This window comes from Protopterus annectens, chromosome 8.part0, assembly GCF_019279795.1.
Source record: "Protopterus annectens isolate FY-2018-M chromosome 8.part0, PAN1.0, whole genome shotgun sequence".
NCBI classification, from domain to species: Eukaryota; Metazoa; Chordata; order Ceratodontiformes; family Protopteridae; genus Protopterus; species Protopterus annectens.
Window position 1 is genome coordinate 1,248,096,959 of NC_056741.1, and position 27,742 is coordinate 1,248,124,700.

General features: G+C 37.1%; 1 protein-coding gene across 1 annotated transcript in view; it reads right to left on the reverse strand.

The window, feature by feature from the left end:
- Positions 1 to 969: 969 nt before the first annotated feature.
- The window catches only part of LOC122809336 (4-galactosyl-N-acetylglucosaminide 3-alpha-L-fucosyltransferase 9-like), a 99,616-nt gene continuing 72,843 nt past the window's right edge, over positions 970 to 27,742 (reverse strand). Inside the window, exon 2 of the mRNA XM_044080742.1 lies at positions 970 to 5,790. Coding sequence (XP_043936677.1) covers positions 4,685 to 5,767 — 1,083 coding nt within the window. The 5' untranslated portion in view covers positions 5,768 to 5,790 and the 3' untranslated portion in view covers positions 970 to 4,684. The remainder of the gene's footprint in view (positions 5,791 to 27,742) is intronic.

The window sequence follows — 27,742 nt, forward strand, 5'->3', positions numbered from 1 at the left end:
GTGCAGGGGTTGAAATATCCAGGGGAATTGTGTCTGATAATTCCTGAGAAACCGCAACAGAAGGCTGGATTTCAGAAGCAGATTCTACCAGGTTAGAGGAGGCCTCAGTAGAAGGCATGGTTTCGGCTGGAGAAAGAACCGCTTGCTCGGTTTCGGCCGAAACTGAGACACTCGCGGTTTGCTTAATCGCGGTTTCGGCCGAGACCGCGGACCGCGAGTGTCGGTCCTTTTCTTTTCGTTTTTGGAAATTTGCATTGTCGGAGGATCCGACGGCATAATGTAGGCAAAATCAGAGCCGAAAATTTGTTCAGCAAACTCCGACCGACGTCTAAGCGTCCGTCGGTTAAAAGAAGCGCAGGCTAGACAAGCTGCTACGTCGTGGTCTGGGCCTAAGCAATGTATACAGTAGGAGTGGAAATCTTTATGAGGTATTTGTTTCCCACAAGATAAACAGTTATTCACTTTCTCTGACATCGGCTGAGGCAAGAAAGTGTCCCCAACGGGGTACTTAGCTTTTTAGAAGTCTTTGAAGTAGTATTCGGTAGTAGTAATCTCTGGATCTGACCGACCGGCACTTGCGAACAGCTTCTGCTTGGGCCACGCGGCAAGAAAGACTGAGGAAAATGGCGTCGGCTGATGCCTTTATACCCGAATAACTGCAGCTATGACGTCGGGTGAAGTGCGACACCAGCCGAGGCCAGACCCAGACTTCGGAATCCGGCCGACCGAAGGGCTACCTGACGACAGGGCAACCCATTTGTAAGGACTGCAGATGCATCCTTGAAGGACATCAATAAACTACTGAAAAATGGACCACCAACCAAGGCTGATAGCAAAAATAAATCCAGAAACCTGGTAGACACAGCTACGCTTTAGCAACAATAACCTAGACAGCCACAAATTTAGTGCTTTCGTTCTTTTTTTTTTATTAATGGAACTTCATCAGAAAAAATTTAGAAAAATCTCCCCTCTTCTTTATAAACACATATTGGTGCCAAACCCTATTTAAAACAACCAATCATGATACTTAATTTAAGTCATGTGATGTTTAATGTAATTTTCTTTTTTTCACTTTTTCACATGTATTTAATAAAAATCAATACAATAATGTTGACAAGAGATACAAACCGCTAAATACACAATGTTTTTGCTTTTACAAGTATACCTATTATGAATTTTGACAGTTAAATTTAAGTATGGAAATTCAATATAATTCAGCCCACTAATAAACCTACATTGCTTACATTCAGTTCATTTAAAAGTACCGAAAGTAAAACGCATACTTTTCTCACTAATATCCCTTTCCAAGAGTCGTTGATGTTATTACTTTTCTTATACACAAACTGCAGCCGAGATAACAAAAAATGACTTAGAAGACAGGAGGTCCTCTCCAACATAAGGCAATGATGCTGTCATCTGTCTGAATGAGTCACAAAGTAACACATTCTATTAATACCTGCCTGAAGTGGTTGCATGTCAGACGTTATGACTATTTGTAAGAATCTGGATACAGATAATTTACCCTTTAGCAACTATTCCTTGGGTGATGAAGAAACTAGCAACAAAGTACTTTGTGCAAAATACATTCTCTGGTTTTGGAACTGATCTTCTGAGATGTCCACTAAATTAGGATGAATCATGCTATACCATAAAGTATCAGAACAGATAAGTAGTTTATGGTCTGAAACAGAAAGGACTTTGTCCAATGTGGCGAGTTTTCCAGTGAGAAAAATACATGGCCTTTTTCTAACAGTGAATTCTGTGTCATGAAACCAGCTGATCTTTCATAAGCCACAGAGCTAAGCCATCTGCAGGCATGGCCTTATTAATATTAGTATGGACAGTGAAGTGCAGTAACTAAAAATGGAAAAAAGTAAACAGGCTCATTTCTGAAGTCTAATATTGGAAAAGGATAGATTTTCACCTACTTTCTACTTAAACCAGTACAGGACATTTTGGTCTGAGGCAAGAATTCTTAGCTTGCAAAGTAGATCTGGTGGTGCAGAGCAAGATGCCTCTGTCAGTTCCACAAAAATAACTCTGGTAAGAAGAAATGATCCACTTCTCTGCACCTATTTCCAGTGAGTATTAACATGACAGGAGATGTGAGTTCCTGCTGAAATTCTGAGGATTATAAATGTGATCCCCTTAAATGTAGAAATGCAGCCATAAATATAGAGGAAACACATACTAAGTCCAAGAATGCAGTATCTCATAGTATCCCATACTCTGTGATATAGTGATTTTAGAGTTAGTATTTATAATTAACGATACTGTGTGTCTGGGGGGGGGGTGTAGCCCCAATGACAACAGATATGATAAGGTTAATCACCCCCTGGATAAATGCTTTAATGGTGTAACAGCAAGTTTCTGAATGAGTTTTTAGCTTAGTTATTTAAAAATAGTGCATTGCAGTATTCAGCATAACACTCCAGTTATGAAGCTGTGGAAGCATTATAACATATTCTCAAGTCAAGCTGCCAGAGAACGGCTAACAGTTTTAAATGTGTGGCTTCATTCTAGAAAAATCTACTTTCTTGAGAGTTTTAGAAGGATTAGAGACCAGGATGATATACTCCAAGTGATGTTTGAGCCAGAATGTGGAATGGGAATGATTGAAGATGATATAAAAAAAAAAATCTGGAAAAGTACCTGATAATAAAGAAGGAATGATAACTTACTGCAAAGTGATACTGTTTAATGTGTTGTACACTCAGCTCAACTCCTTAATACAAAGGGATGAAGCCCAAAACTGCAACATACACAATCCAAGTTTAGTTAGTGACTAGGCTGTTAGATGAGCCAATGTCAAGATATACAGATGAATTATGTAATGTATGTCTGACCACCTGCCTCAAAGGGAGGGTATAGGATTGTGTTGGGGGCTGCATCCTATAATCCTGGTGGTGACTAGATGTGCAGACAGAAGTGGCCACTATTGCAAGAAGCAGAGTGAGGTATTCGAGTTGCCTGTTACATTAGAGCCAGATCTTGCCATCTCATGGTATTCCTCATATACATCCCCAATAGGTGTTCTCATTATGGAGAAGTAAGGTATAGCTCCACTCATCAGTGTCACAGCTGGCCACATTATGACAACCACTTCCTCATCTGCTCTTCTACAAGGTCACTGGAATTTCTAAGCCTGAAAATGCTAAAAAGGCATCCTTCATTTGGCAGACAGGCCTATGCCGCAAATAGTCATGTCTAGGCTTTACACTGGTATATGGTGGTGCTGGGGAGAATGCAGCAATGGAATAAGCAAGGGGATTTAAAATCAGTGGTGGTTGCCCCATCAGAATCTCTCACACAAATCTGACAATGTGACAAAATAAAAAAAAAAACAGATTGAACAAACATGTTATAGACTTGGAAGTATAAAACAGGTTGCCCAAAATAAAAAGAATACTATTTAGCCACTGATTTTCTGTTGTAGACTAAGTAACGCAGATGATACATATGGAAACTAGTTGATAATGTCACACAGATGACTTATATCCAGTGTAAGGCAAGAGTTAAAAAGGGGTCAGAAGCATTTTAAAGATGAGTTGGAAATGTTGTATGTGATGGGACCTTTTCATTACCTCTTACCAAAGATACTGGAGGAAGAGAAGGAGGAGAAGGGAGGGGGCGGAAGTGAAGAAGGCTGGACTCTAACGTTAAGACTGTTATTACCACACCAGCATATTGTAACTAAGATTATTCAGTAGAGAGGATTGTCGTTAAGTGAGTTAAATGGCATTTAAAATTTAAAATAAACTCTATACAGTGATTCCTAATGATGCAATAAAGTTACCAGGGTCCTGATTCTCTGTTAGTTTGTGATTTGTCTGAACTAACTTCCTTATTTTGGAAACCATTCAAGATGTTGGAGTTGCCCTTACCTTTCTAATCCTTTAACAATAAACTGAAAACAGAATCAGTTAGTGTAACACTGACATTAAAGCAATAATGTGCCACTGCAACCTTATAAGAGATTACGTAGTGCCAGTCACTAGATGTTTATTATGTGAGTAAATACACCTTTTCATTGCAGTAAGAGGATTAGCCCCTAACAACCTTCTCTTGATTTTTGTAAAGTTTGACTGGAAAGTGATACTACCAAACAATAACCACTATGAAAGGGTTATTATTATTATAAGGAAATTAAACTTGAAATAAAAGAATAAAAAATAATATTGACATCTGTGTATATATGTTTATATATCTAAGATTACTAAATAATTACAAACAAGAAACATATTTATTTTGGGTCAATTAGGTCTTTCCTGCATAAAACTGTTTACATTATTGTTGTTTAGTTTGCAAAATAATGTTTGCATCATGTGCATTTTTGCTATAGCCTGCTTTTGGGAATTCTCAATGGTGAGAGTCAGGTGGCACACAGCTGAATGCATCTTGGCTACTTAAGGTAAAACAACTCCTCCCTAACATGACTTCTGGCTATGTAAATTGTGGGTTGTGGTTCAATGTGTTTTGATTTTTTCTCTCATTTATTTTACCAACATTCCAATTTAACTTAATTGTTTTGCTATCCCATTTATACTGGACTCCAAAACTTACTTTCACTAAAATACTCAGCACAGTTAGATTGATCATTTTATTCTATTCACGTGTACATAAAATCACTTCAGCATCTTAGACAGTGACACATATTTCAGAATTAGGAGAAACGCATTTATTTCTAATGCTCACTCCAGAACCATTTTTGTACACTTGGTACAGATCTGTAACCTCTTGTTCTGCCAGTGATTGCTTTACATACTGCACAATGAACTTTAGCATAAAAGTTATCTTGGCAAACTATGAAGTGTCGCTTCCAGGTAAAATAACTCCGATACTTTTCTTCATTTTTATCTAAATGCTTTAAATATTTGGCCAGTTCTTCTGGTGTTTTAAAGTCATTAACATGAATAAAAGAATCTGCAGGAACATACTGTTCATAGTTTTGCCTTGAAGGACCCATAACAACAGGAACTGCCCCACTAGAAAAAGCATTTCCATATAGCTTCTCGGTGATGTAGTCCATATGAAGTGAGTTCTCAAAAGCCAAGTAAAATTTATACTGGGAAACTGTTGAATGGAAATCTCCTGTACTAAGTGTCTTATGATGTCTTCCATAGATATCAATGTCAATGTAATCCTTAATTCTTTCATAATATTTCACACGAGGAGAGGTTTGATCCCAGTTGCTGACGACCCATGCAACAAGTTTAGTTTTATATGGGATACTGTAGTTCTGTGGATCTGCAACAAATCGTAGATACCCATATGGAACAAAAATATCCGAGTCTCTTCTATAGGACAGTGTAAGATTGAATATATTGTTAAACATCTCTAGTCCTTGGCAATGCTCGGGAGGCTCCAGAGAATACCATACCCAGTACTGGTTTCCAGGACGCTCCTTAGGCAAATTGTCTGGATTTTTTGGAATAGAAGGGTAATGAAACACAACAGCATCAGCCCTACCATACATATTATGATCAGCAGTAAGTTGGCAGTTATGTATTCCAAATTCACTTGCGCACACTTCTAGGTCGAATTTTACTCCCCATGGCCAGGTCCACAGCAATACTATCAGCTTTTGGGTCTTTTCATAAACCTGCACTTCAGAGTTTTGGTCTGAAGCCTTAACTGAATAATTAGTAATGGAAATGAAAAAAGTTCTACTAATATCATATTTTCGTTGATAAGAAAAAATGCTAAATGACACGATAAAAATGGCCACGACAAATCCACTGAACCTAAGGATGGTGATTCGATCCATGGTCAAATGTGATCAGTCTAGTTCTGCAAATAAAAGTAAAAAGATTATGTGCTAGAAAACTGGGACAAAAGCTGCAGTGATGTGTATCTTTTTTTAGACTAATTGAAATCAGTTTTAAAGGACAACAAAAGCAGGCCAATGTATATAATATCTGTTTATCCACAGATCACAACAAAATTAATCCTTAGGAGTACAATGCAATATAAAAATTGCTCTACAACATCACATACAATGTTTAGTCACTTTAAAATTTTGGAAGTGTATACCAAATGAAATGAAAATATATTCATTATTTATTTATTTGCATTTATTTATTAGGAATGTCCAAATGAAAAATACACTTTTTACTAGTATCTCAAAGAGAATTTCAAACAATTATACAGCATCAGACATAAATACACAAACTGATATGACATAAATTATACATAATTTAACAATGATAATGTTAACCATGCAAACCTAGCTAACAAAATACATTTATATCTACTTACCGTGATAGTATACACACAAATGTGAAACAAAATTAGCTGAGTTAATACAGTTCATGTTGACTAATTAAAAACATTTGAATTATACAATTAGCTGAATAATATGGATTAAATTAAAAATCCAAAAAACACAGGAAACAGCCCCAATACTGAATAGACACACCGTAAGGATGTAAAAATAATATGGCAGCAGTATACGGTAGTCTAACCACGTTATATATTCAGCAGGTCAAAAAGATTCAGGTAAAACACTCACAACGTCTCCAAAGTCCAGTATACAGCAAATCAACAAGCAGTTGGAAAAAAACACTCACAGCGTATCCAAAATATAAGAAAATATTTAATCCATGGAAAAAGAGTAAGCGCTTTCGCAAAGGATCACCTACGCTTCCTCAGACATAAAAACTTGCTAAAACTCTCCCACTTTTAAACCCAACAAGGCGGGAAAAGTGCACTAATTAATTAAACAATCATTCAATCAAAATCATCTGCTGTTCAGATTTAAGGATAATGACAACTGTTGCAAGAACAGCCTCCTAAATGTAAACATAACTTACTCATAACTTGTAGTAAATATCAATCAAACTGCATGAAACATACTCCTAATCATCACACTAATAAAGCGTTTTCATTAAGCATTAAAACCAAAACAATCATAAATTCAGAAGTTGCATCTTTAGCGAATGTTAAAGTATATACAGACCATATAGAAGGCATCAATAGTAAAGTTACCATCAACATTTCTAAGTACATCTGTTTATAACTTGCATACATAAAAATTAAAATAAACTGTAAACAAATGAACAGCTACAAAGCAATTTATGTGTAATGAGAATCCCTTGATGATAAAATCGCTAGTTGTATTATATTAAAAAACATGTATTCAGCAGAAATATTCGTGCTGACAACCAAGATGTTCAAAGCTGCCATAACTGATATTAAAACATAGGGCATGTGATCGCAGTAGCTAGCGTTATTAGAACTTACTGTGTCATAACCCTGATAGTGGAGCACACATTTCCAAATATTTCACAAAATAGGCTCCTTACTAAAGAATGTATATGAATGAGAGTAAAATCATGCCATTGGTAATGTTTTACACAAGATCACGTCACTACGCATGCTGGCGTGCAACATGTAATTCGTTCCATCTAAGCAATACGCCCATCATAATGGCGTTGCTCAAAGTTCCTTCTTTTGTCCACATTAAAATTTAAACCGCAACAAGGGGTTCTAAAGTTACACCAACATATATCAAATGCTTAATCAGACAGTTCTTATTGACGAACTAGAACATAAACAACTTTTTGGGCAATAGAACAAGTTCTTACCACATCAAATATACTTAAAAAATATATACTTAAAAAATATATGTATTGAGTCTGTTTTTAAAGTGCGTATGCGCTAAAGCCAATACCGGGCATACGAGAACTAAATCACTAACTTCATTAATTACTTTATTCCCGCTTCCGAAAAGTATCTGACAAACTAATTATTCCCTATGTAAATGAATGTCAGTGTACAGAACATAACACTGGTGAATGAAACTAATCACAAGGCTAAATGCATAACTAAAGTCCTTGGTACATAAACACTTATAGATGGCTATAATAAAGATACTCTATAATAAAACCTGTATATAGGCGAACCTCTACATCATCATTAGGGCCAATACTAATGAGATATATGGTGTAGGCTATCAACAAAGATCTCATATGACATCTAACAAATATGTCCACAATGTCAATATGAGTGCTAACATGTAAATATATACAAAAACTAAACTTTCTTGAATGCTCTGCATACAGAACCAACATTGCTTGATAAAAAATAAAACAAAATAAAATATGTGGGCATATATCAGTTATGTGAAAGGGGGGGCTCCTATTTGTATATATCGTTGAGAATCTCCAGTTCACAAGCATGTGATTAGCAACAAAAATCCAACAATCACTTTAAAACACAAAACATTATTAACATTGTTATTTTGAGAGATACTCATGTGCTAACACAACTCAACTAATTTCCATATATTCAAATAACTAAATTGGAATTAGCCATTCCATGTAACAGTAATAATAATACAATGTAGCTATTCAAAATACTGAAAGATATAAAGATTATAATATTTCAACCCCTGCTTCATCTAACACGATGGAAAACCTATAATGCCTACGATCGGGTATGTTTATAATATAGGCTTGACGGTAATAAAATTATTCAAGCCTGGATATAGATGTGCCCTCATTCTCAGGATCCAATTTAATTCAGCTTTGGCTAACATGTTGGCTGAATCTCCACCTCTAAGGTTCACCATCACAATTTCTAACACCCGAAACTGAAAAGACAGATGTGTGGGGTGCTCTGTTAAGTGCTTGGCTAGGGCATTGTTCTCATTGCCCTTCCTGATGTCATATAGATGGTTGTAAATTCTATCACTGAGTTTCCTTTTAGTGAGACCTATGTAGAAGGCTGTGCAACTTAAACAGTGGGCAAGATATATCACATTTTTAGTGTCACAGGTGGCATGAAATCTAGGCGAAAACCTAAAATTCATGCAAGGATGTAAGTAATCCTGGACAGAGGTAATATACTTGCATCTATTGCAATTATTACATGGGTATGTTCCCAATTCCAAATTATTGCAGTTAATGTTGTGGGCCCCAGATAATGAATTATTACATAGGACCATTTTCAAGTTGTTACAGTTTCTATACAAAAACCGTGGTCTATTACCTACAATCTCCCTAGTGACAGTATCTAATGTTAGCATATTCCAATTACGTATGACTACCCCTTGAATTGATTTTACATCACTGGTATATTTAACAATATACCTAAGTGAGTCAGATGTTTGTGCTTTAAGCGTAGTCCTATTCACATGGTGTCGAGAATATGTGGCCACATTGGTTTCAGGGTTCACAACCATATTTCTGATATCCTTAACCATGCTGGGTTTATAACCTCTGTCTATAAATAAGGACTCCATCAAATCAGCTTCTTTCTCCAACACTGATTGATCTTTACATAACCTTCTCAGTCTAATAAACTGGCTTTTGACAACGCCAAAGAAAACATGCCTAGGATGCATGCTTTCATATCTAAGTATCGAGTTCCTCCAAATGGGTTTTCTGTATAGGGTCGATGTAATCTGTCCATTCTCATTGATGTTGAGTGTCACATCTAAAAAGGGAATGGATGAAGTAGAAAACTCCTGTGTAAACGTTAGGAAAGTAGTAGTTGATTCTATCTCTGACCAAAATGACTCAAAGTCAGTTTGTGTACCTTCCCAAATAATAATGATGTCATCTACAAAGCGTTTATACAATTTCACCCATTTAAACATGGTATGTGTGAATACATGATCTAACTCCCATTCAAGGACCACTAGATTGGCATAAGAGTTAGCACAGGGTGTGCCCATGGCAACACCCCATTTCTGTAAATAACTCTTATCTTTGAATATAAAGATGTTATTATTCAATACCAAGTCTAGGAGTTGACAAATAAGTAAATTCCTGTCTTTGCTATATGTTGATTTCCTGGCAAGTATCTCATGAATGGATTGTATCCCTACTTCATTTGGTATACAGGTGAACAAATTTTTGACATCTAAGGTAATCAGCAAGTATTCATATTGATCAACATCAAGTACTATATTCCCTATGCAGTCTAAAAGCTGATACGTATCCCTAAGTATGGAGGAAAAAGACTCTACAATAGGTCTCAATAGGTATTCAATGAAGGCTGAAATATTGTAAGTAGCCCATCCTTCACCCGATACAATGGGTCTCATAGGTATTGGGGTGATGTTCTTGTGTATCTTTGGCAATCCCTTTATAATTGGAATAATGGGATTCTCAACGTAAAAGAAATCATGAATTTCCTTACTTATCTGTCTGCACATGACCAAATCGTATAAAATATCATGTATATTGTGAACTATACGATCTATGTCTTGCGTATATATTTCTTTATATGTATTGACATCAGAGAGCATGGATAACATAGTAGCTATGTAATCAATAGTATTCATCACCACCACCCCGCCACCTTTATCAGCTGGTTTCACAATAATATCTCTCCTATGTTTAAGCCCATTCAATGCCTTATTCTCAAGTAATGTCAAGTTATAATATGTAGGCTTATTGCCTTTGGAAGAAAAAAGCTCATAGAAATCATTATCACAGGCTTTCAAGAAGCACTCTACATGACTAGGCATATTCGGTATAAAAGTACTCTTTGATTTAAACTGAGAACTTGAAATGTCATATGTGTTGTTATTCGGTTGATCTCTGAATAGCAATTTCAGTGACAGTCTACGACAAAACAACCTTAAATCGATGAGTGACTCACTCAGAGTACCAGTAGTGGCTGGAATAAAATTAAGACCTTTGCTTAATATGCTGGTTTCAGTGTCATCCAAATCAAAATCAGACACATTATGTACCAAACTAGTCAATGCCTTACTCTCCTTGTCTGTCCAAACCTCTCTCCTGATGGTTTCCTTTTTCGTGGGCCTCTGCTGTTGGATCGCCCTCTGTTCTGATGGTTCTGTTTGACCGGGTAGGGTAAAAATCTTATCTATATTTTTTAAGTATATATTTTTTAAGTATATTTGATGTGGTAAGAACTTGTTCTATTGCCCAAAAAGTTGTTTATGTTCTAGTTCGTCAATAAGAACTGGCTGATTAAGCATTTGGTATATGTTGGTGTAACTTTAGAACCCCTTGTTGCGGTTTAAATTTTAATGTGGACAAAAGAAGGAACTTTGAGCAACGCCATTATGATGGGCGTATTGCTTAGATGGAACGAATTACATGTTGCACGCCAGCATGCGTAGTGACGTGATCTTGTGTAAAACATTACCAATGGCATGATTTTACTCTCATTCATATACATTCTTTAGTAAGGAGCCTATTTTGTTAAATATTTGGAAATGTGCGCTCCACTATCAGGGTTATGACACAGTAAGTTCTAATAATGCTAGCTACTGCGATCACATGCCCTATGTTTTAATATCAGTTATGGCAGCTTTGAACATCTTGGTTGTCAGCACGAATATTTCTGCTGAATACATGTTTTTTAATATAATACAACTAGCGATTTTATCATCAAGGGATTCTCATTACACATAAATTGCTTTGTAGTTGTTCATTTGTTTACAGTTTATTTAAATTTTTATGTATGCAAGTTATAAACAGATGTACTTAGAAATGTTGATGGTAATTTTACTATTGATGCCTTCTATATGGTCTGTATATACTTTAACGTTCGCTAAAGATGCAACTTCTGAATTTATGATTGTTTTGGTTTTAATGCTTAATGAAAACGCTTTATTAGTGTGATGATTAGGAGTATGTTTCGTGCAGTTAGATTGATATTTACTACAAGTGATGAGTAAGTTATGTTTACATTTAGGAGGCTGTTCTTGCAACAGTTGTCATTATCCTTAAATCTGAACAGCAGATGATTTTGATTGAATGAATGTTTAATTAATTAGTGCACTCTTCCCGCCTTGTTGGGTTTAAAAGTGGGAGAGTTTTAGCAAGTTTTTATGTCTGAGGAAGCGTAGGTGATCCTACACGAAAGCGCTTACTCTTTTTCCATGGATTAAATATTTTCTTATATTTTGGATACGCTGTGAGTGTTTTTTTCCAACTGCTTGTTGATTTGCTGTATACTGGACTTTGGAGACGTTGTGAGTTTTTACCTGAATCTTTTTGACCTGCTGAATATATAACGTGGTCAGACTACCGTATACTGCTGCCATATTATTTTTACATCCTTACGGTGTGTCTATTCAGTATTGGGGCTGTTTCCTGTGTTTTTTGGATTTTTGCTTATTTGTTACAGCTCCATACCCACGATGGAAACACCAGACATTGAGCTGCATTATAGACCGGAGACGAGGGATAGATCTAGCTCATGGGAGAGCATTTGACATCATGATAACAACCCTTTATTGACTCTGGACTTTGGGAATGCTAATGAGGCAGCCAGTGAATTTACAAATGGTGAGAATTTAAATGATTTTTACACTCTGAGTAAATCCTTAGAAGATGACCTTTATAAATTGCAACGTCTGGTGTGGCAAAGGCTACACCTAGAAGCCTGTCTACACTTCAAGGTGGTTCCCAGGTTGCATGCCCTCATATGGGGATAGCCACCCAATCCTGCTTAAACAATGGCAGGATTTAAATATAGACTTGGGTTTCAGGTACATGAAACTATTGATTCAATATTTTCAGCCCATGGAAGTTGAACTTCGTAGTAAAGCAGATGTGACTCACAAAGAAATAACTGAGCGTTTTAAGTCTGAGTTTTGTGTCAACAAGCTAAGGAACATTTGTATGCAGGTCAATGCTTTTAGCTACAGGCTTAAAAACATCAAACAAAAGAAATTGATGAGAGACTATAATGACTTTCAGTGTGGCCAGATTTTTGTTTGGCCTAGAACATATAACAATGTCAATAACAATGAAGGTGGTGTTTCCACCAATAATGTTACAACGGTGAATGCAGCCAACAGTGATCCATCCGGTATTTCTGTGCCTGATGCAGCGTCCTCATCTATATCTAGGACATTGGACAACAGAGATGTTTTGTCAACAAGATCAACTGGTGACACATATACCAACGAGTCCATGGGGATAGGTACCCCACCACCTAACCAACTGGCTCTTTTTGATAAGAACACTGTCTCTACACTTGGAGCCATTCCTAAGGCCCCAATTAATGATGGCAATTGTTTTTTACCCTACCCGGTCAAACAGAACCATCAGAACAGAGGGCGATCCAACAGCAGAGGCCCACGAAAAAGGAAACCATCAGGAGAGAGGTTTGGACAGACAAGGAGAGTAAGGCATTGACTAGTTTGGTATATAATGTGTCTGATTTTGATTTGGATGACACTGAAACCAGCATATTAAGCAAAGGTCTTAATTTTATTCCAGCCACTACTGGTACTCTGAGTGAGTCACTCATCGATTTAAGGTTGTTTTGTTGTAGACTGTCACTGAAATTGCTATTCAGAGATCAACCGAATAACAACACATATGACATTTCAAGTTCTCAGTTTAAATCAAAGAGTACTTTTATACCGAATATGCCTAGTCATGTAGAGTGCTTCTTGAAAGCCTGTGATAATGATTTCTATGAGCTTTTTTCTTCCAAAGGCAATAAGCCTACATATTATAACTTGACATTACTTGAGAATAAGGCATTGAATGGGCTTAAACATAGGAGAGATATTATTGTGAAACCAGCTGATAAAGGTGGCGGGGTGGTGGTAATGAATACTATTGATTACATAGCTACTATGTTATCCATGCTCTCTGATGTCAATACATATAAAGAAATATATATGCAAGACATAGATCGTATAGTTCACAATATACATGATATTTTATACGATTTGGTCATGTGCAGACAGATAAGTAAGGAAATTCATGATTTCTTTTACGTTGAGAATCCCATTATTCCAATTATAAAGGGATTGCCAAAGATACACAAGAACATCACCCCAATACCTATGAGACCCATTGTATCGGGTGAAGGATGGGCTACTTACAATATTTCAGCCTTCATTGAATACCTATTGAGACCTATTGTAGAGTCTTTTTCCTCCATACTTAGGGATACATATCAGCTTTTAGACTGCATAGGGAATATAGTACTTGATGTTGATCAATATGAATACTTGCTGATTACCTTAGATGTCAAAAATTTGTTCACCTGTATACCAAATGAAGTAGGGATACAATCCATTCATGAGATACTTGCCAGGAAATCAACATATAGCAAAGACAGGAATTTAATTATTTGTCAACTCCTAGATTTGGTATTGAACAATAACATCTTTATATTCAAAGATAAGAGTTATTTACAGAAATGGGGTGTTGCCATGGGCACACCCTGTGCCAACTCTTATGCCAATCTAGTGGTCCTTGAATGGGAGTTAGATCATGTATTCACACATACCATGTTTAAACGGGTGAAATTGTATAAACGCTTTGTAGATGACATCATTATTATTTGGGAAGGTACACAAACTGACTTTGAGTCATTTTGGTCAGAGATAGAATCAACTACTACTTTCCTAACGTTTACACAGGAGTTTTCTACTTCATCCATTCCCTTTTTAGATGTGACACTCAACATCAATGAGAATGGACAGGTCACATCGACCCTATACAGAAAACCCGTTTGGAGGAACTCGATACTTAGATATGAAAGCATGCATCCTAGGCATGTTTTCTTTGGCGTTGTCAAAAGCCAGTTTATTAGACTGAGAAGGTTTATGTAAAGATCAATCAGTGTTGGAGAAAGAAGCTGATTTGATGGAGTCCTTATTTAGAGACAGAGGTTATAAACCCAGCATGGTTAAGGATATCAGAAATATGGTTCTGAACCCTGAAACCAATGTGGCCACATATTCTCGACACCATGTGAATAGGACTACGCTTAAAGCACAAACATCTGACTCACTTAGGTATATTGTTAAATATACCAGTGATGTAAAATCAATTCAAGGGGTAGTCATACGTAATTGGAATATGCTAACATTAGATACTGTCACTAGGGAGATTGTAGGTAATAGACCACGGTTTTTGTATAGAAACTGTAACAACTTGAAAATGGTCCTATGTAATAATTTATTATCTGGGGCCCACAACATTAACTGCAATAATTTGGAATTGGGAACATACCCATGCAATAATTGCAATAGATGCAAGTATATTACCTCTGTCCAGGATTACTTACATCCTTGCATGAATTTTAGGTTTTCGCCTAGATTTCATGCCACCTGTGACACTAAAAATGTGATATATCTTGCTCACTGTTTAAGTTGCACAGCCTTCTACATAGGTCTCACTAAAAGGAAACTCAGTGATAGAATTTACAACCATCTATATGACATCAGGAAGGGCAATGAGAACAATGCCCTAGCCAAGCACTTAACAGAGCACCCCACACATCTGTCTTTTCAGTTTCGGGTGTTAGAAATTGTGATGGTGAACCTTAGAGGTGGAGATTCAGCCAACATGTTAGCCAAGGCTGAATTAAATTGGATCCTGAGAATGAGGGCACATCTATATCCAGGCTTGAATAATTTTATTACCGTCAAGCCTATATTATAAACATACCCGATCGTAGGCATTATAGGTTTTCCATCGTGTTAGATGAAGCAGGGGTTGAAATATTATAATCTTTATATCTTTCAGTATTTTGAATAGCTACCTTGTATCATTATTACTGTTACATGGAATGGCTAATTCCAATTTAGTTGTTTGAATATATGGAAATTAGTTGAGTTGTGTTAGCACATGAGTACCTCTCAAAATAATGTTAATAATGTTTTGTGTTTTAAAGTGATTGTTGGATTTTTGTTGCTAATCACATGCTTGTGAACTGGAGATTCTCAACGATATATGCAAATAGGAGCCCCCCTTTCACATAACTGATATATGCCCACATATTTTATTTTGTTTTATTTTTTATCAAGCAATGTTGGTTCTGTATGCAGAGCGTTCAAGATAGTTTAGTTTTTGTATATATTTACATGTTAGCACTCATATTGACATTGTGGACATATTTGTTAGATGTCATATGAGATCTTTGTTGATAGCCTACACCATATATCTCATTAGTATTGGCCCTAATGATAATGTAGAGGTTCACCTATATACAGGTTTTATTATAGAGTATCTTTATTATAGCCATCTATAAGTGTTTATGTACCAAGGACTTTAGTTATGCATTTAGCCTTGTGATTAGTTTCATTCACCAGTGTTATGTTCTGTACACTGACATTCATTTACATAGGGAATAATTAGTTTGTCAGATACTGCATACTGTATTTATTTCACGCTTCTGTTCGGAAGCCGGAATAAAGTAATTAATGAAGTTAGTGATTTAGTTCTCGTATGCCCGGTATTGGCTTTAGCGCATACGCACTTTAAAAACAGACTCAATATATATATTTTCTAAGTATATATTTTTTAAGTATATTTGATGTGGTAAGAACTTGTTCTATTGCCCAAAAAGTTGTTTATGTTCTAGTTCGTCAACAAGAACTGTCTGATTAAGCATTTGGTATATGTTGGTGTAACTTTAGAACCCCTCGTTGCGGTTTAAATTTTAATGTGGACAAAAGAAGGAACTTTGAGCAACGCCATTATGATGGGCGTATTGCTTAGATGGAACAAATTACATGTTGCACGTCATCATGCGTAGTGACGTGATCTTGTGTAAAACATTACCAACGGCATGATTTTACTCTCATTCATATACATTCTTTAGTAAGGAGCCTATTTTGTTAAATATTTGGAAATGTGCGCTCCACTATCAGGGTTATGACACAGTAAGTTCTAATAATGCTAGCTACTGCAATCACATGCCCTATGTTTTAATATCAGTTATGGCAGCTTTGAACATCTTAGTTGTCAGCACGAATATTTCTGCTGAATACATGTTTTTTAATATAATACAACTAGCGATTTTATCATCAAGGGATTCTCATTACACATAAATTGCTTTGTAGCTGTTCATTTGTTTACAGTTTATTTTAATTTTTATGTATGCAAGTTATAAACAGATGTACTTAGAAATGTTGATGGTAATTTTAGTATTGATGCCTTCTATATGGTCTGTATATACTTTAACGTTCGCTAAAGATGCAACTTCTGAATTTATGATTGTTTTGGTTTTAATGCTTAATGAAAACACTTTATTAGTGTGATGATTAGGAGTATGTTTCGTGCAGTTAGATTGATATTTACTACAAGTTATGAGTAAGTTATGTTTACATTTAGGAGGCTGTTCTTGCAACAGTTGTCATTATCCTTAAATCTGAACAGCAGATGATTTTGATTGAATGATTGTTTAATTAATTAGTGCACTCTTCCCGCCTTGTTGGGTTTAAAAGTGGGAGAGTTTTAGCAAGTTTTTATGTCTGAGGAAGCGTAGGTGATCCTACGCGAAAGCGCTTACTCTTTTTCCATGGATTAAATATTTTCTTATATTTTGGATACGCTGTGAGTGTTTTTTTCCAACTGCTTGTTGATTTGCTGTATACTGGACTTTGGAGACGTTGTGAGTTTTTACCTGAATCTTTTTGACCTGCTGAATATATAACGTGGTTAGACTACCGTATACTGCTGCCATGGATTAAATTAAGTAGAACAGAGGTAGAAGCAACCTTGTACAAACTTCATTTTATTCTAAACATAACTTTTATAATCTGATGAAATGCTCCTTTAATGTATACTTAAACACATGGCTGTTTGAAATGATCCTTGCACTAAAGGAGAAATTATTTTAGATATTCCATATATACTTCATGTAATGTGCATCTTTATCAATATGTCTAAGTTTGGTTATGAAAAATAACCTGAAAAAGATCACAGCCCCCAGTGAAGCATATGCCAGTTTACTGCATTTGATATTCCTGACAAGGATATTAAGAGTAGTTTATGGGAAATTTTAGTTATACAAAGGACACAAATGTATGATAGACTCTGTATGAATTTTGTTTTTCCTGCTAACTTGTCATAGTTTACCAAAAACGCATCAAGTATCTTAAAATTTGTTTTCTGGCAACAGCAATAACATGACACCCAGACAAGAAATGGGATTTGCATGCATTTATTGGATTCATTTATTTATTTATTTATTTTATTTTACATTTGTTAACCGGGATGGTCCGACTGGATACATGTCCTTTTTCAGCGGAGGCCCGGGGAGAAAAGCTCCAACAGAGTTACATTGATAATTAGGTACAGTAAATGAGCTGAAAGAACTTAACAAAAACATAGGCTATTTACATACAAGTACAAGACTGCCATTACTATTTCTGAGATTACTACAAATGTAACATTAATAACATATTAGCAAGGACGGTAGGCAGTATAGTGACATAGAGTTAGACAGGATACATATTTCTTTATCACAGTACACAAAGTACTTATCATCTTAGCTAGTTGTTTATGTTTTAGTTAATGGCACAGAGCTAGTCTGGGTTTGAGCAAGGACATAGCCAGTGTGACTTGAAGTGGAGTTTTAGACTATTTTTGAATTGACTTAGAGAAGTTGCAAGCATGATGTTATTTGGGAGAGAGTTCCATATTTTACCAGTGGTGTTGGCAAATAGCGGGTCACCACCTAGGTTGAGAGATTTAGTTGTTTGGACAAGGAGTCTGTTTGCTGAGCGAAGGCAGCTTAGATTGGAGTAGGGAGTCATTAAGTTTTTTAGTGCTGGGGTATTCTCAGGTTGTTTAAGGATTTTGAAGTCCTCTATGAGTTGGGACTGGTGAAGAAGGTGTGGGAATTCTATCCATCCAAGCTTTTTCAGGTTAGTACAGTGGTGTGTTCTGTAGGGTAGGCCTGTAACAAACCTGGCAATGTGATTATAGCAGGATGAGAGCTTGGCCAGATCAGATTTGTTAAGGTGAGTGAGGACAGGAGAGGCATATAGTAGGGTAGAGAGAAGGTGTGAACGGGCTGTGGCTGCCCTGGCATTCGGGGTAAGGAAGGCTTTAATTCTATATAGGGTCCCAAGTTTCTTGTTGACTGACTTAATGGCTTGGTTGATATGTATTTCAAATCTGAGTTTATTGTCAATGTTTACTCCTAATAGCTTTGTATAGTTGTCTGGGGAGATGATGGTCCCATTATTGGATTTTATAGTGAAGTTTTCAGTCGGAGATCTATTGGTTGGGTAGAAGAGAAGTAACTTGGTTTTGTTTGGATTTAAGATCAGGAGATGGTTGGCAAGCCAGTTTTCGACTTTGGTGAAGCTATGTTGGGTGGTATTTAGTAGATTTGCAAGAGAGGCATTGGAACATATTATAGTCGAGTCATCTGCATATTGAATGCAGGTGGCTTCAGGGATGACTGTTTGGATGTTTATGAAGACTGAAAAGAGGAGAGGTACTAATATGGAACCTTGAGAAACTCCTATGGTATTTGGTAGTAGGCAGGAGAGCTTGTTTTGCCACATTACTGCTTGTTGTCTCCCAGTGAGGTAAGCTTGAAACCAGTCAAGGGCTGGAGTATCTAGATACAGGGTTTTTAAAGTATATAGAAGTAACTGATGGTTTACCATATCGAAGGCTTTCGATAGGTCCAGGAAGAGAGCGGAGGATATTTTTTTATTATTCTGGTTAAGATTAATGTTTTCAGTAAAAGAGAGGAGGGCAGTGATTTAGATTCACTGAAGGTAATTTCAGCTAAAAGAAACAAATTGAAAAATATTTGCTGAATCTACCTTTGGCAAACATTACAACAAACTTTTACAGGGGCTAAACCCCCATGCACTCTTACACTGCCATGCCTTCCAGACTTATATATACCAATTCTGGATGTCACATGACATTGGAAGAAAAAGTAAACTCCACTGTATGCAAATGTAGGCTCAGCAAATAGTATTCACTTCTTTTGCTTCCGCCAAAACTAAATTTGTCCAAATGACACATTCCCCATTTATTAACTTATCTTTCATTTTCTGAGAGTGTCAGAATTTAGATTGGTCCATTAGCATCAATGGATTAGCAGATAACTGTGCTCATCTTCCAGTCATTAACAAAATTAGTCAACCGTATTTCTGGGAGAGGGCCCCTTACTAATCTCTGTGGTACCCCACTAGTTAAAATTTTACATTGAGAGAGGGTACTACCATCTTTCATAGTTTGCACTCTGTTGAACAGATAATTTGCAATCCAGTAAGCAATGCAGGGGCTTACGCTTAGTTTGTCTAACTTTTCAGAAATATGAGTATGTAGAATATAGTTGAAAACCTTGACCAGTTCAAGATACATAGCTTGCACAGTGACCACTATCCACAACCTCTGTAACTTTTTTAAAAATAAATCAGCTAGGGTCAGGAGACAGGATCTGTCCTTCTCAAAGCTAAATTGAGTGGGTACAGGTCGTTTAAGTTGCCTATGTCTATATAACAAGATCTAAAATCATGCTGATAAAGACTAATGTTACTTGTTCTGTTTACATGGCCTGTGAAGCAATCCATAGTTAATCATTTTAAACATTTCCATAGAAGACATTATGCCATTTTAGAATGACCTTTGTGTAACCTCCCTAATGTATTGTAATAATTCTGATATTTCCTGCAAAAGAACAACAAAACAGCACTTAAAAGAATAACATGATACTTCTTTCAAATATTTCAGGGATCTCATCAGTACCCTTACAAGTGGTCTTGACGTAAACAATGAAAATGTCTGCCATTGTAAAATTAGGGCAGTGAATGATACCAACATTACACCTTGGAGATTTAATACAGCTACTACACATGCAAGCCTGAAAGGTATCAAATAAAACTTCCAGTACATCCAAGGTTTTGCTGTCAATTCTACTGTTATAATACAAGATGTCTGTAGGTTTTACAGTTTCCATTTAGCTTGCAGGCTAGCTATAATTCAAAATTATCTTTGCTTGTACTAAGTGTTCTACAAATTCTAAGAAAACTTCCTTTATTAGTTAGTACAACTAACAGCTTAATCTTAGGACATCATTTGCAAATCTTACTTCTGTACAAGATCCAAAACTTACTTTGCAGAGACCACCTATCCTTTTGAATTGTTAAGTCACGGAATATGCTTCCAGCTCTGCTAAGATGGACCTCTGAAAAAGTGTTTTCAAACAAGCTAAAAGTACCTTAATGTTCTATGCCACTTCAGTGTGGTATTATTTGAATCAATCCATCCCATTTTTGCATATGGGGTCGGGGTGTCACTTCAAAAGTGACAATCCTCTAGAACCAAGAATTACACTGCTGGGTGACTAGCCCTGCTGTGGCAGTTCTATAACACACTATCACTCTTATGGCCACTTTAGAGTGTTAAATCCACCTACTGCATATCTTTGGAATGTAGGTGGAAACTGGAGCACCCTGAGGAAATCTAAGCAAACACAGAGAGGACATGCAGACTCGGCACAGAAAACACCCCAGCCAAGACTCGAACCGGAGAACCTCTTGCTGTGAATAATTTGTCCTCTGAATTTTACAAGTCTTCTTCCCAGAATACTAATACTATATTATGATATACTACTGTATATTATGTCTAATCCAGGTTATTAGTTACAATTACGCTAACATTATTTATGTCGTATGATTTTTCTACTGTATCTCTATATTCATTGTCAACATGTAGAATATACTATAGCTCATAACATTACAGTGCCCACAGTTTTCCTACCTTTGTTATAATTAAGCAGTTACTGTATATTTACTGTTAAGTACAAGCCTTTTGTACATACTGCTCATTGCCCAGGCATTCTTTTTGCATCAGTTCCCTTCTAATTACCAAGCTCGCTCCTAGACTGAACCATTGACCAATTAATTTCCCAAAGGGATGAGAATTTTACTGAATTTTCCTTTTCCATGGGCAGTTGTGCTGGGAGTGTGATGTCATCATTTTTATGGAAACAGGGCTTTTTCTTTGTGGCCATACATTCTCCCCAAACAAGCATATAAACATCTAAGGGTGCCATGTACAAAAGGATGCTGCAAAGGACATTGACAACTTCCATGAGAGACACAACAATCTTTTGCCCCAGCCCCAATGAGACAAACACCTCTGTGAGTTTTCTGGTCTCCCCGTCAGAATCTAATGCAGAGTGTGTACCACATGTGTGCATGCATGCATGCATACTCTACCCAATAAAACAGGAAATATGTCATAGCACCCTCATTATTTTACTTCTCACTAGCTTCTTTATTACACTTGCTGCTAAATGAACCTGGGTTGCCCAAACTGTAGTCAAGCTTTATCCCTCTGTACAACAGAGATTATGTTTTTTGTTCAGCATGAATCCTGAACGCGTCCAGCACTATTTTTGATTAACAGTGCTTTTCTTTCTTGATTTCCACTGAAAAATGGATTATGCCCAGTTGAATATTCTCAATCGAAAAAAGTGAAATAAGCTACGTATATTAGATAAATGGATAAATAGATAGACAGATGGGTAGATAGACAGGTTTGTGGGGACTTACCAACATTACAATCAAGGAGGGCATCGAGAATTTCAACCATATGTCTCAGCATGGGTGGACAACTTACAATGATCCCCCATTAAACAGATTTTCACTATGTATCCCAGGTGAAAATTTGCAGTCACCCATGCAACCATCCAGACTGGTTTTAAAGGCTGATAGAAAGTATGCTGCTTGACATGTAAGGGTGACTTTTTCTTCTACAAATGAGGAATAAACTGGGTGTGGTACATTTTGTGCCATCTGGTGTTGTCAACATGGTAGTATAGATCTATGCTTCTACAGATTTGTTTTACGCTGGAAATTTTTAGGTGCATCATTCATAGCATGGAAGGTTAAGCAGAGATCATCCCTCAAGAAGTCTGTATAAGATGGAGAAGCAGAACAGGAATGGCATCTGAATAACTAAGGGTACGGAGACCAGAGATTTTTTGGTAAGGACATGTAGAGGTTTTTCAAGTTTTTTAAGGTGCTTAGAAATGTGCAAACTGAAAGGGGCATTGTATTCACTGAAGGAACTAATAGGGGGGAGGTAAAGTGAGACTATAACTTGGGCATTAAGGAAATACCATGAGAAATAAGTTGTGCAATGTAAAAGGATTTTCAAGCCACCAGAGAAACTATAGTGGCAAAAGAAAGTCTCTTATTAACAAAGGTACCCAAGTCCCTAATGACTGTGTCAGATCTTAAGTGGAAAGTTATTCAAATGCTTAGCTGAAGTAATGCTGAATTTGTCAAAGGACACTATGCACATTTTTTGGCACTGAGGGTAAGCCTATTGTCTATATCTTCCTGGAAAATCTGAATATCAGTATGAGGTTTGATAACTGCCCTCAGTTTGCTATCAGCTGCAATGCTGGTTTGCCATACTATTTTTTATCAGCTTTTATGCATGAGAAGTATATACCAAAAAGGAGAGAGTCCAGGACAGAGCCCCGTGAAAAATCATTGGTGACTCTTCCCTTTCTAGAGTCAACACCCCTGACCTTAACAGCATGGGTTCTGTCAGATAACCAGCTACCTATCTAGTGAAGTATGTGTGGGTTAATACTGAGTTGGGAGGGTTTGTCAATTATCACAGCATGGGAAACAGTATCAAAATCATGGGCAATGTTCAGGCAGGCAGTATGATGGACTGAATGTCCCTTACAAATGGTCTCAGTAACAGTTTCAACAATCTCATCCAGGTTGAGCACCCATGGCTTGCCTTTTTACAAAGCCAAACAGGTATGGATCCAGGAATATAAGGTCATTTTTTTTTGTTGTTTGTTAATTCAACTATGATAAGTTCCAATTCACTGTTTATAATTTCAGCTATAATATGTCCTGCAATCTTGCATATAATACTAATAAGGTCTACAAGTCTGTGATTCCCTGGGTCAGAAGAGGGGTCACCTTTATGCAAGGGCAAGGTACCAAGACAACTGTTCTCCACATCTCAAGGATGCAACCAATGAAGAGACTCAGGCTGAAGATTTGATGGGGACTTGGGTGTTGCTAAGTATGGCTTAACAGTTCTCAACAGATGTCCGGGGATATTGCCAAGACTCATGAAACTGGCATTTTTAATTTTGAAAAGGGCCAAACAGGCTTAGTACAAAGTGTGATCAGGAGTGGAAGTGTGTGGGGATGTAATGACAGATGGAAGGGTGGGTGGGGTGAAAATTAATTTGCCCACAAAAATATTAGCAATGTCCTCAGTGTGAGAGAAGGAGGTACCATTGGAGATATGATCAGTACATAAATATACTTCTAATTATCCTGATGTAGATGAAGAAGGTTTACGGCTGAGTTCTGAGTTAGGAGCAACCCTAAGTTTCCACTGACCTTGCATTTCCTAATAGAAAGTTAGAGGGGCAAACAGTTTTTTTTTTTATTTCCCATTTATAATAGTGAAGTAACATCTTTTAGAGATGGCGAAGAGTTTTTTATTTATTTATTTATTTTTATACAATTTGTTAAACACATAGTTTAATCATGCATTTATGCTATCATTGAACTGGTACAGATACCTTAATGCATCTATCAAAATGGTAGTAGAATGCAGAGCAGTAGGCAGCAGTCTCAGGTGCAAGCCGTGTTGTCCAGGTATACTATTTGTGATAATCAGTAAGATCAGTAAACAGGAAGTGAGTGGCTTTGGTATAATCCCTGAATATAGAGTGGTTATCAGGGACTACAAAGCAGGTTTTCAGGGAGAAGTTCACAGCATGGTGGTTAAATTCAATTAGATAGATAGACAGATAGATAGATAGATAGATAGATAGATAGATAGATAGATAGATGTTAAATTCTTTGACTAAAAAAGTCTGTTGAAAGACTGTCATCCATGTCATTAGTGATCCGATACAGAACTGCATTCAAACATATTCTGTTATATGCAGTGTACTGACATGAATGTAAGACTAACATCTGTATTTGCTTTATAAATTTAAGTCAGATATATCTTCACAGATGAGCATAATGTGAACAAAAAGACAATTTAACAAATATATCAGGTGAGTGGATTACACTAGTCATTCGTGTTATCATGTCAGGACTATGATCAAAAAGCATCAACAAGATTAGCTAGAACAGTAAGTTATCCAAAGACACAGGTGCCTCTTCAGATAGAAGCAATGGCCATACAGCCACATATCCATCATGTTTTCAGAAAAAATATGGTGGAAATGAGTAATAAGACTGCTGTCTTCTCAAGAAAGCGTTCAAGCACTGGCTCAGCTGTGTAGCCAGAAGTACACCACAAAGTGTGAGAATGCATTTTGTAGCAAGAAGGAAACTATTAAATATATACATGCTGGGGGAATTCTACTAGAATGGATGAAAATTATTTAGACTAGACTGTTTTCAATGCTATTTTTATACATTTGCCAACCCTTCATCAAAAATATTTGAATTAAAAAAACAAGACACAGGTAGGTGGCTGACTGCAAGCCCTTGTCTTTTATCTCAAATTTGTCAATAACTTTCAGTGAGTAGATATAGGTTCATAGGTAGGTACTAGGCTATTGACCCTAGAGCCTATACAAGCCTAGCCAAAAAGGTACCCTGGTTTTTGCCACCCAAGAAATTTATTTTCCTGTGCCCCTGTCAAGCAGAACCACAGAAGTGATCCCCGGGGTGAATTTCCTATTACCCATCCAATCATCAAGATTTTTCTTGAAGAGTGCTAATGAGGAGCTCTGTTTGACATAGATAGGTAGTCTGTTCCAGAGTATAGGAAGTCTCTGGGACAGGAATCTATCCCTCCAGCATGTTTTGTTTATTGTGGTGACAAAGTTTAGGTCCCTAGAGCGTGTAGCTCAGAGGGATTGGGATTTCTTTAAGTGGAGCATGTCCAACAGCTCTGGGCTTGACATAGCTTTGCATGTTAGGCAGAGATCGCCTCTGAGTAGGCGATATGCGACGGAGTAAAGCTGGAGTTTTTTGAGATTGTCTGCATAAGGCATCTGTTTGAGGCCAGTAATCCACTTTGTGAGGTATTTTTGCAGCCTTTCCAGTTGTTGTAGATGTCTTGTGAGGTACATACCAAAAGGGGTGTTGTACACTATAATGGGTCTAATGAGTGATGAGTAGAGGGGAACAATGACCTCTTTTTTTCTGGATGAGAAACCTTTTGTGATGAGGTGTGCCACATAGAAGGATTTCCTGACCACTGTGGTGATGTGATTATCAAAGGAGTCAAAGGAGAGACTACTGTACACCTGTGTCCCAAGGTCTCTTATCACACTTTCGGTGTTATGAAGACTACCGCCTATGTGGTAGTTCATGGGTACAGAGTTTTTACCAAAGGGGATGACAATGCACTTTTTGGCATTGAGCTTGAGACCATGGCTTTGACACCAGGCATCTGTCTCAGTGAGGCCCTTTTGTAGGATGTCCACATCATTAGGAGTTTCAATTATGGCTCCTAGTTTGCAGTCATCTGCAAATTTAGTTAGCCAAAGACCTTTTGTCTTAGCCTGTACTTCAGAGAAGTATATACCAAACGGGAGAGGACCTAGGACTGGACCCTGTGGTACTCCACTTGTCATTGGGCTGAAGTCTGATTTGGAGTTTGCTACTTTCACAGTGTGGGTTCTCTGTCAGTAAGCCAGTTGGCAACCCATCTTGTGACATAGGGATTTAAACCTAGTTTAGTGAGTTTATCTATAATTCCAGAGTGGGAGATGGTGTTGAACGCCTTGGCAAGATCTAGATAGGCTGTGTGAACTACCTTACCCTCATCTATGGCTTTGGTGACTACTTCAAGGAAGTCTATCAGGTTTAGGAGACATGATCAGCCTTTTACAAACTCGAACTGTGTGGGGTCCAGAGTTTGGAAATCTCCAATGTCTTTGTTTCTGAGTTCCATGATGATACATTCCATGGCCTTGCAGACTAGGCTCATCAGGCTAATGGGGCAGTAGTTCCTGGGGTCTGTTGTGGCCCCCCCTTTGTGGCGTGGGATAACCGTCGCGGTGCGCCATTCAATGGGCACAAAGCCTGAGGTGAGGCTATGATTGAACATGGTACTTAGGTGGGGTGCCAGTTCATTCTGTAGTTCATGTAGAAGGCAGCCTGGGATGTTGTCAGGTTCCATGGATGCTGTGTTCTTGGCTTTGCAGAGTGAAGTTTTTACCTGTGCAGCTGTAATTACAGGAACTTTGCATTCTTCCCATATAAAGATGGGCCCTTTAGGAGGTGAGAGGGGGGTAATGTTAGCATTGAACCTATCTGCCAGGATGTTGGCAATATCAGTTGGTTCTGTATATTTAGTGCCATTGTGCTGTAACTCAGAGCAGATCTGAGTGTTGCCATTGAGATTCTTGACATAGCTATAGAATGCTTTGTGGTTGTCTTTAGAATCAGTGGCGATTTTGTTTTCATAACTGGCTTTGGAGGATTTTATGTGGGATCTCAGCTTCTTACTGAGGTTGACCAGGGAGTTCCTCCAATCGTGGGATTTTACTCTTTCATATTTGTTTTATCCATGCATCTCTTCTACTTCAAGACCACAGCTAACACTGAATGATGTTTTTGAGTATTATGGAAGATGACTGCAGGCATTAATACTACTGTGGTAGGCCTTATTTATCAGGATACTGTTTTTGGATGCAAATTGTTTCTTATTCACAAAACAACTGCCATATTAAACAAAAAAGAACAAAATTATGCTACTGCTTAGCACATGAATGACACAAAATGGCTGAAATTAGCCATCACTTCAGGCAATTTTAGTAAATCAGATATTTTAAAAAGGTCTCAATCAGTATTATCAATTTATCATAAAATTATCAACAGAGTACTTAACAGAAAAGTCAGTGTTGCCTGTCAGGCATTATATAGTAAACTGAGCATTTTTTAACACAGATCCAAAGAGTTTGGCAACCAGCCACTGCTCCACTATCTTCATCTGAGCAATCTGAGGCATCTGTTTACACATACCACACCTTTGCACAGTGCCAGGCAGTGGAGATAAACATTGGTGGT